At 38.8% G+C, this 11,016-nt stretch overlaps 1 protein-coding gene across 1 annotated transcript; it reads left to right on the forward strand.

The window, feature by feature from the left end:
- The first annotated feature begins 5,415 nt into the window (after positions 1–5,415).
- BEX5 (brain expressed X-linked 5) lies at positions 5,416–10,579 on the forward strand. Its single transcript, XM_035020886.1, has 3 exons — positions 5,416–5,558; positions 6,663–6,730; positions 7,011–10,579. Exon 3 carries the CDS (start codon positions 7,041–7,043, stop codon positions 7,377–7,379), a length of 339 nt encoding a protein of 112 aa, XP_034876777.1. The 5' UTR covers positions 5,416–5,558; positions 6,663–6,730; positions 7,011–7,040; the 3' UTR covers positions 7,380–10,579.
- Positions 10,580–11,016: the final 437 nt, after the last annotated feature.

Genomic DNA, 11,016 nt, shown 5'->3' on the forward strand with positions numbered 1-11,016 from the left:
TCTAGGTTTGCCACTAGATGAGGACACAGCAAGCCAACACCTTGATTTCAGCCTTGTGATTGTCTGAGAAGAAAACCTAGCCATGCTGTGCCTGATTTCTGACCTCTAGAAACTGTAAGATAATAATAAATTTTGTTGTATATGCCTCTAAGTTTGTGGTAATTTGTTACACAGCAATAGGAAACTAAAACAAGGTTTTACTCTTCTTACTGACATGGAAATATGTCCAAATATACTGTTAAGTTGAAAAAACTTAAGTCTCAGAAAAGTATATATGGTTCAATTAAAATATGTGCATATATGTGTAAAGTGTTATTTTTTAATAACATTTTAATAAAGCAAACAGCTTTCCTAATGTGTCTAAGATTAGAAAAGCCATTTGAATTATCCTTATTTCTACCCAGGAGGGAGATTTATCTTAAACCATTCTTACTAATATTATCAGGAAAAACTGAGTTTTAGTAACATTTCAGTACAAAGCTTTGTTTAACAAAGCTTACTAAGCTTAACAAAGGGATGTGTTACATCAGCTGATAGAATTTTTAAAATGATAATTTTCCCACTAACCATTACTGTGTGACTCATGCTATATTACAGTGTTTCAAATATTTTAAAACATTTTGAATAACAAAAGGAGAGATGATATTATGACCATGAAATTTTTGCAACTTTTAGCATTAGAAAAAATTTGTATTCATTTTTTTAAAAAACTTAGTTGAGTGGAGAACAAAAGTTTCTTGTTCAGAGTAAATGGGAAAAATGTAGTGACTCTAAAACTTCATTCTTCTTCAAACTTTCATCTTTCTTTTAAGCATAATTCTGTACAATCCTTAAAGGAGAAACTCACATTTATGATGTAATTCTTCCCAGATTTAATAAAGTTTTCCTTTACATAAGTATATGCATAGAAAATGATTTCCAATAATATACATCAAACCGGATTGTTTTATTTTTGGAAAACAATTATTAAAATTTTGGAAATATATTTTTAAAAAGAACAGACAAAACAGAAGAAATGGAAATTACAGATCAATGAGGGATATGTGTGTGTGTGTGTGTGTGTGTGTGTACCAATTTCAGGGTTTAACAAAATTGTTTGCTTTTACAGAAAACTTAGAGAAATGTATTCAGTTTGAAATTTTCCTGTCAACCTACAATTTTGTTAAGTGCTACTCTCGTCAGAAGCTAAGTAACATCCTAAATATTAAAGAACAATTTTAAGTATTACTTCATCCTTGCTTGAGCTAAGAAAGTATTCCTATACATAAAGGCATACAAAATAAACTTTCTGAAAAATATATAGCAAACTCATTCACTTTCTACATTACATATACCTGTATTACTGTATTTTTTTAAACACAGTCATTAAGGACAATAAAGATATTTAAGAATAGATGTTGAACTATGCTAAGAATTAAAGAAAATAAATCAGCAAATTAAAGAAATAATTTTTAAAACTCATTAAAGGGTTCCCAAACTTGCCTGATCTTATAAATAATCTGGGGTTCTTTGTAAAATACAAACTGTCATCTCCTATTCCAGACATACTAAATTAAAACCTCCAGAAGACAAACCTGTGTATCTAGGTATCATTTACATAGCTAGGACACCACCCAAGAAAGGGTAGATTTGGAAAATCCTGGTAGATCAGGCTTACAAAAAAACAAAAAACCTAAAAATGATAAACAGAACAAATATAAAGTTTTGCTGTTCAAGTGAAGGAAGTGCAAAGGAGAGATGCACAAGGATATTTCCTGAATCTATGCTTGTAACCAAAAAAAGGGAAAAAATCTAAATGTTCATCAATAGGAAAACAAAAAATGAACAATACAATTATACAATGGAATATTGTACTGCTGTAAAAGAGACCTACATCTATCTATACATCAACATAGATGAATCTCAAAAACATGATTTGTAATAAAAGCAGGTTATGTTTGTATATGTGTGCATATATATGTATTTACATGCATATACACACATTTAAAATACGTTAAAATGTCTCTATGTCTGTATGTATATAAATATGTATTTATATATTTTCAAACTATATATAGTGTAAAAGCATGGATGTATGTTTTATTCTCTCAACCTTATTTTGCATGATTCAATATTTCCTAAATTAATATGATTGATTACAACCTTTGTTGGTGAAGGCGTGAACAGATAATGTTTTTGAGGGCAATCTGCATATATACATTATTGAAACAAGACCAATAACTGTAAATATATGGAAATAATGCCAATATGAATCACCTGGGGGTTGGTTAAATAAATTAAGATAATTCGAACACTCTTAAAACATCAAAAACAGGTAGAGTGCTTTGTTACTAACCTGAAAATATGATATACTATTACATTAAAATAGAAGCATAAATAAACTATATGAATATAATAGTGACTAGAGAACATTTAGTAAGACCATATGCTAAAATATTTATCTTTATATATTACAAGTTTATATATATTTCAAATTTTATGTAAGAAGCCTTCAAAGACAAAAAATAAACTAATTTTTAAGAAAATTTTATATGAAATTAATCGAACTAAGTAATTTTAAATGATCATTTAGTCTTCAACTGACTCAAATGATTCAGAAAAAAATGAGTCCTTCTACATGAAGAGAAAATAATAAAGCAAATGTAGCCAAATGTTAACAAGTGGGAAATATAGTGAAGGCCTTGTGGGGCTTCTTTTGCTATTTTTTAATCTTATTCTGTAGCTTTGAAATTATTTCATAATTTTCTTTTAAAAAAAAGACCACTTACATAATAATGGAAGGGTTTTTTTAATTTAGTTTTGATTCTTTTTGCCTATGACATGATTCCCAAACCTATCTGATTTTAAGAATTGTGGGGCACCTGGATGGCTCAGTCGGTTGAGCATCTGATTTCAGCTCAGGTTGTAGTCTCAGGGTCGTGGAATTGACCCCCACTTCAGGCTCTGTACTCAGTGGGGAGTCTGCATAGGATTCTCTCTCTTCCTCGCCCTCTGCCCCTCCCCCCACCCCTGCATGATCACAATCTCTCTCTCTCTCAGATAAATAAATAAATCTTTTTTTAAAAAAAGAATTGTGTAAAGAACTTAAATACAGGTTCCCAGACCTGGCTCCAATTTGTTGAACTAGAATCTTCAGGGAAAAGTCTGGAATCTTAATCTCAGGTATCTGTTATGATGTGGCAGGTTTAGAAAACATTGCCTGATGGCCTTGAAAACAGTTTTTTTACTTGAGTATAGCTGATACACAATGTTGCTTTAATTTCGGGTGTGCAATATAGTGATCCAACTTCTCTATATGTTATGCTATGCTCACCAGAAGTCAAATAAAATAAATGAAATAAGAAAAAATACAACAAAAATCAAACAAAAATTTAAAAGTACAATAAACCAGGTAATAGTGTTGGTGGACTCATGAGAAAACAGGAATGCTCAGATGTTATAGATGCCAAACTGAGACAATATTTTTCACGGTTGATTTCCATGACAATTAAAAGCATCCACAGTCATTTCAATGACAGTCCTAGGAATTTAATACATATTGGTATTTAAAAAACTATGTACAAAGAAGTTCAATCAACATTGTTTCTCATAGTGAAAACTACAAATAGCCCAAATATACATAAATATTGGAATGGACATGTGTGTGTATTATCTTTTTTAAAGGAAAATATTTGGACTGATTTAGAGTAAAATGTGAATAGTATATTTCTTGAGGCAGGAATAAAGCTGATACTGTCTTTCTACCTTGTCTGTATTTAATTTTATTAATTTTATTGAGGACTTTTTCTGGTATCTTTGGAACTTGCTCAACCCAGGCTTAGGACAACCTTGAAGTGTCAGAGATTTTAACATTCCCAGGGCAACATCTACCAATAAATAACCCATGCCTGTGGATAAACACTCCAGTTTCCCATCGCTAATTGGGATAATTCTGAGGGGGATGGTATTTTAGACTTAGAGGGTCCCCAACAGGATTAGGCCAGTTGCCCTTTGGCCATGTCTGTCTCTGGTGCTATATTTTTAACAAACTTTTTCATCCTAAGATTACATACAAAGTAACATTTGTTATATACTACTTTCAGTGGTTTCATGTCCCTTTATCTAAATATTTTATGTCTGTATTTAACAGGAAAAAGGCACTTCAATTTTTTTTTTCCAAATAGCTGACCAATGGTCCCAGCACCATTCCTTCAGTAATCTAACCTCTCCCTGCTAATTAAAAATATTTCAATCAGATTTCTAATATTTCTCTGTATTTGGGCTTGACAATGGCCTTCTTTACTGCTTATTTGTCCTATATTTATTCTGTTATAATATTGTTTTAATATTATAGCTTCACAATACTTTGTATCTGTCAGCATAACTTTCCCAAATTATTATTCTGGATTGTTGGAAGACCTCAGTGTTGTTCTACTTTAGAGGCCATGCTAGAGTTTTGTAAAGTGAAGTTGTACTAATATAATTTAGAGGAGACCATAAGTTTGTCACAGGCTCTCAAGGTATGAAAATCCACCAGCAAGACTCAATGCCTCACCTCATGGAAAGACCTCACAGAGACCCTTCACAAGGGTCATCAGCTTAGGTTTATAATTTAAAGTCCTTAAAAGGGGGTTGGTCTCTGAAGGGTCTATATATATAGGGTGAAGGAGAAGGAGGTTGTCTAGATTTTACAACTAGAAATCCTATTTTTCAACTGAAAATAATTGCATTGTCTAATTATAACAGCCAAAAATGGAATGCATGCTAATGGGAAACAAAACAAAAATAATCACCTTTTCCCTTCAAAAAAAAAAAAGAAAGAAAGAAAGAAAGGGAGATAAAATAAAAGTGTGTGTGGTTTTTTTTATGTCACTTTCTATGTATTTTCCAGACTTCCTTGCCTCGCTGTTACGGATAATTCTGGGTTTTACTTGCTGGGGAGTGACTGGAGAGAAGTAGGCATTTAATGGTTTAGAAGAGAAAGAAGTAATTATTTGAAGGTTCCAGCAGACGGGCGCCTGGGTGGCTCAGTCCTTAAGCGTCTGCCTTCGGCTTAGGTCATGATCCCAGGGTCCTGGGATCGATCCCCACATCGGGCTCTCTGCTCTGCAGGAAGCCTGCTTCTGCCTCTCCCACTCCCCCTGCTTGTGTTCCCTCTCTGGCTGTGTCTCTGTCAAATAAATAAATAAAATCTTAAAAAAAAAAAATGCTCCAGCAGAAATCAGGGGAAAGGCAAAATATAAACTACAAAATATCATGACCCACTTGGTCTTAAAGACTGCTAAAATAGGAATGGGTTGTTGAGGGGAGAAGGCGGGGATGAAGAAAAAAGTGGCCCGCCCACGCTCCCGCCCCCATTCTCTTGCCGCAATGCAGGTGGGAACCATAATTGGGTATCTGAGCTCACAGTGACGTGGCCCTTACGAGACCTAGAGCTGACGCGTGGATTCGTGTCTCCTCCTAGTTGCAGTCTGGTAGTCGTTCGTGGCTGTACGCCGTCTCGCTATTGCCTTGAAGGCGGGCGAGCCTGTAGCCCAGGGAAGGAGGAAGTCGTAGAAGCTGACACTGATCCGTAGCAGGTTAGTGAGCGCTGACTGGGGTGGCAGAGGGCTAAGACCAGAGCGGGTTCTTAGAGGATTCTCTCTACCCCTTACCCAATACCCATTTACATGGTGCAAGAAATGGAGGGCTTGGTGGGAGGAGGTCGAGAGGGGCCAAGAGTTGGGAACGGGTACCAGTGAGGATGTCCTAGGACTGGGGATCTGGCCGATCTGGCGTCTGGAAGGGAAGGGCCGGAGAAGGGGACAGCGAGGAAACAACCTGATTCTAGAAGGGCGAAGGGAGGGGGTCGCAACCGTTGACCCTGGGGATGGCGGACTCCGCCGCGGGTCTAGGCCTCGGTCCTGGAATCTGTTCTCCACCCTCCGTCCATTTTGGAGCCGGAAATGGTGGGCTGCGGCAAAGGGGGCCGGGGGGAAGGGGGCCGGAGCGGGGCGGAGATGATGGTTGCGGAGGATAGGGACAGAGATTAGGTTCGGGAAACACTTCTCTTCTGCGGAGGAGGCAATCGAGCGGAAGCTTTCTGACTGAGATACAGTCGGGGAGCAAGAAACTGTTTCTGACCCTGCAGGTCGGTGTAAGCGTGGGCGCTGCTTGCGGACCCTGGGGTAAGCGAGACAATGCGCTGAGACCTCAGCGGGTCCAGGTTTGCAATGCCCACACTACCTCGTCGCCCTTCGTCCATTTTGATGCATAAAATGGTGGGCAGTGAAAGGAGGGTGAGTTCCAGAAAGGCTAGTGGGTCCCAACCACATTGAAATTTTTTATAAATAAACCACGTCACCATCCAGCAAGCTGTTTTGACTCCCCCGCCCAGCAAGTTGTCCATTTGTGTTCGAGAAATGGTAATTAGGTGACGGGAAGGATGAGACAGGGGTTAAAGGGTCTAAAGAAGAGGTGAAACTGGCTTGGAAATAATCATCTTTGATTACAGTGCCCATTTCTGGAGGGCGGGGTAGCGTATCAAAGGGCAGGAAATGAAGCCCTGACACAGGATGGAGGAGAAGAGAAGGTGGCAACATTTGATTAACGGAGGCCTAAATCAACGACGCAGCTGGTGGCCCCTGATACTGGCCCTTTAATCAAGTTATCAGTCCTGACCATTGTCGCATTTCTGTCTGCAGGTATTTAGGTCGGTTGGTTGCAGCAGATTTCAAGGCTAAGAGAGGAAGACTGCTTCTGATCCCTGCAGGTAGGGGACTTCATGGGACCCTGTGGTGTAGGGTTATCAGGGGTTAAGACAGAATCTGGGGGACTCACTGCCCTTTCTGCCCGAGTTAAGGGCAGGAGGTGCGAGGAGTGGCCTAAGGAAAAATTGACGGGGAAAATTGTGGGCTTTGGAGGAGGGCTGGGTCTGGGGCTTCCCCTAGAGGGCGCACGAAGTCTCTCACATGGGAAAACCTTTTCAGACAGAGCTCTGAATCCTGTTGTTACAAAGCATTGCATCCTTCTTCTTGCTTTTTATCTCCTAGGAAGAGTAAGCAGGAAAAAAAAGTCTCAACATGGAAAATGCCCCCCAGGAAAGCAAAGGAGACGAGCAGGCTCCGGTGCAGAATGAAGAAGCCCACCCTTTGGGAGGTGGTGAAGGCCAGGAGCCTGGAGGAAATATTAGAGCGGGTTGGGCCCCACCTGCCCATGATGTTAGAGAGGATATGCCCAATAGGCTTGTCAATAACCTTGACATGATAGATGGAGATGCAGATGATATGGAACGGTTCATGGAGGAGATGAGAGAGCTAAGGAGGAAAATTAGGGAGCTTCAGTTGAGGTACAGTTTGCGCATTCTTATAGGCGATCCCCCTCACCATGACCATCATGATGAGTTTTGCCTTATGCCTTGAATGCCGAGGTTAATAATAATAAGCCCCCTGCTTCCCAAAGTTGCATTTTCTTGATGTACCCTTTACGGTGAACCTGTGGTTTTCTGTCATTTTTCTGATTGGAGATTTTATTTCGACTTAGTCTGGAAGTTTTTCTGTCAGCAGGGGAGTTTCATCAACTTGCATGGAAAGATGTTTATTACATACTGTGAAGGTAATAAAGCAGTTTAAAAAGCAGTCTATAGATATACTATCTCATTTAAAAGCATGCATATTATATATATCAGAATGCTTTTTTTTCTTATTTTCTTTAATTTTTCTTGATTACCTATTTTTTCTCATTTTTCCAAAATGAATACATATGTATTATATGTGTCGGAAAAAGAGTAAGAGGCAAAGAACTTGCCAATTGGCTTATAAAGGGAATGGAGACAATCAGTAAATACTCGAGACACAATTTAAAGACACATAAATCTTATATTACCTCTTATAATAAGATCTCCTATTTAGAAGCACAAACCTGGTCATTATTACAGATACATTTCCTTACAGTCAGCCTATTAATCTATAAATGAAGATAACACATGCACCCTATAGGTGCTCTTCATATTTAGAGAAGGGCCCAAGAAGTATGTCTACCATCAAGTCTAATTGAATGCCAAGTGGGTGACACTTTTTTTTTAAGATTTTATTTACTTGAGGGAGAGAGAGAGCATGCACACAAGTGGTGGGGGGGCAGAGGGACAAGCAGACTCCCTGCCAAGTGGGGAGCCCGACACAGGGCTCCATCCCAGGACCCCAAGATCATGACCTGAGCCGAAGTCAGACACCGAATTGACTGAGCCACCCAGGCAGCCCGGGGTGACAACTTTCTATACCTAGGCTTCTGTGTCTCCCTTCCCTAGGTAATGCCATGACTGCTAGGCACTCCTTCCCTTCTGTTAGGTTTTGCTTCCTCCACTGGTCCCCACCACTGCTGATGTGCTAGAGTCCTAAAGGTGACAAAGACCTACTGATTTCTCTTGAAACTTCAGTGGTCTGTATTTCCATTTTGCCCTTTCAGAAACGTGGAGAATGCTCTTGCCTGCTTTGTAGTTATACTGAATCCAGGTGGGTACTTCCCTAGTGCTGCTTAGGGATCCAGATAGCCCTTTATGGTTTTTCTCAGACTTTCTTCCTTATCCCCTTCCCCTAGATAAATTTGAGTGCCACTCATTATAGTGTGTTCAAAGTTGGATTACCCTTTCCATCCTCTGATGAATATGGCCTATTTCCTTGACTCCATTTTCTGTGCAGACACTGCTCAGGTTTCACGCCACACATACACAGGTGTGGGGGTGGCTTTATGTCCATACCATCCTAACCCTAGAATCCCCCGTAGTCTTTACTCACACTAACCTACATAGATCCAAAGGAGTTTCCCTCTTCCTTTGCTCTGATTTTTGCTGTGCCCAATAAGCCTATAATCACAGAACAACTGGAAACTGGCTGAGACTAGAGATCTAGTAGGTGGACCCTTGTTTTAGAGTATTTTCCATCACCCAGTCTTCAGTGGTCCCCAAGTAGACTGTGCCTTTCTCATGGTAAATATATTGTCCAATTTGTCCTGGTACCCTCGGATCCTAGCATAGAGACTGGTAAGTTGCAGGGTACAACAGTTAAGTATAGCTGAGTCAAGAGTCCTGCAATCTGGGCTCAGGTTTGCCTCTGATCATTTATGGGCAAGTAACTTTTCCCTACAGACTGTAGCTTGTAATTGAAAAAGAAACACAACAGAGAAAGCATTACACAACAATTTCAACACATGGACTTACTGTGATGTTACATGTCAGCATTTATCAACTTGTGCTACACAGACCAACTGCATCAGAATCACCTGAAGAACTGGCAAAAAATTCAGGCAGCTAGGTTTTACTCCACACCCACAAAATCCTACAACTTTATCAGACATCTCTGGACTTAGATAATTAAAGTGAAGTCCCCAGCTTTAGTTAAAGTTTGGGCACTCCCCTCCCCATGTATATATGAAAATACTTTTTAAGTGACTTAACTAACCTATATATATCAGGCTTTATTTTTCCACTAGACTGTGCCTTTTTTAAAGAGACAACTGTCTTACTTGTATGTTGTTATCTTTAATACATAGGTTCTCAACCTTGGCAGCAGGTTTGAATCACCTGAGATTTTGAAGTGGAGCTCAGGATCCACTCCCAACCAGTTGAATCAGACTCATTGGAAATGAGACCAAGGGATCATTACATTGTAAAAACTCACAATGATTCTGATGTACATGTAGAATTTAGAACAACTGAGTATAATTTGTGACCTAAGTATCTCTGGTTTATTTTCTCTGCACTACCCCTGATTGACTGTGTGACCCTAAGCAATTCATTTCATTTATCTAGAATATAGATCTTGTGAAATACATATCAAAGAGGAGGAGTTATACCCCCAAATCAACACATTAGATCCTTTTAAAATAGTATATGTGAGGGCGCCTGGGTGGCTCAGTTGGTTAAGCCTCTGCCTTTGGCTCAGGTCACGATCTCAGAGTCCTGGGATGGAGCCCTGCATCAGGCTCCCTGCTCAGCAGGGAGTCAGCTTCTCCCTCTGTCCCTCCCCCTGCTCGTGCTCAAGAGTGCTCGCTCGCTCTCTCTTTCTGTGTCAGATAAATAAATAAAATCTTTTAAAAAAGTAGTGTATGTGAGTGTTCCTTCAAGTTTGCTAGTGTATCAAATGCTTCAGAATCACATGTGGAGTTTGTTTAAAATACAGAATCCTGGCCCTTCACCCAAGAATACTCTTTAGTAATGGTGCCTAGGTAACTGCAATGTTAACAAACTCCCAGCTGATTCTATTGCACACTAGAGTTTGGTTGTTACTTGTGCATACATTTTTATCTCAAGTATATTAAGGACAAACCAATAAAATAACTAAAAGAATATAGATATATGTTAGTCTGAATTCAGGAAAAAGCATAAAGGAGAAGGCTTATCTGAGCATTAGAAAAATAAAAGATGAAACCATAAAGGGAAAGATTGGTATTTACTATGTAAAAAATATTAAACATTATGCAAAATACAGCACTACTGTAAATAAAAGTTAAAGGGGAGGGTTCACATGTCTTAAAAAAGATGATTTCCTCAGCTGAAGACTATGTAATGCTTTTCTCTCATTCCAATGTGGGTAACATATAAACAATAAAATGAATAAAAATTTCATTCCTCTTGCCAATTTAAAACCTTTGTTGTGAGAGTCCATCCTAGCCATTTTGAATTGATCCCATTACGAGGGAGTGTTTATCTGTTTGTCTCAGGGAAAATGTGGGAAGTTGAAAATAAGCATAAATACTCATTTGTATTGGTTTCCTGTGGCTGCTGTAAACAAACAAAATTACCACAATACAAAGTTATTCTCTCACAGGTCTGGAGACCAGAAGTCAGAAATTAATGTGTGGGCAGGGTAATGCTCCCACTGGAACACTGGAAGCTCTTCAAAAGAAACCATTCACTGCAGTGCAACTGTTATCAAAGCTCCAATAATCAAAATAGTGTGGTATTCACATAATGACAGACATATAGGACAATGGGATAAAATAGACATCTCAAAAATAAACCCACACATGCTTCGTCAAAAGATTGTCAACAAGGATGCCAAG

This window comes from Mirounga leonina, unplaced genomic scaffold, assembly GCF_011800145.1.
Source record: "Mirounga leonina isolate KUSES-001 unplaced genomic scaffold, KU_Mleo_1.0 Mir_101414, whole genome shotgun sequence".
In the NCBI taxonomy this organism is placed as follows: Eukaryota; Metazoa; Chordata; class Mammalia; order Carnivora; family Phocidae; genus Mirounga; species Mirounga leonina.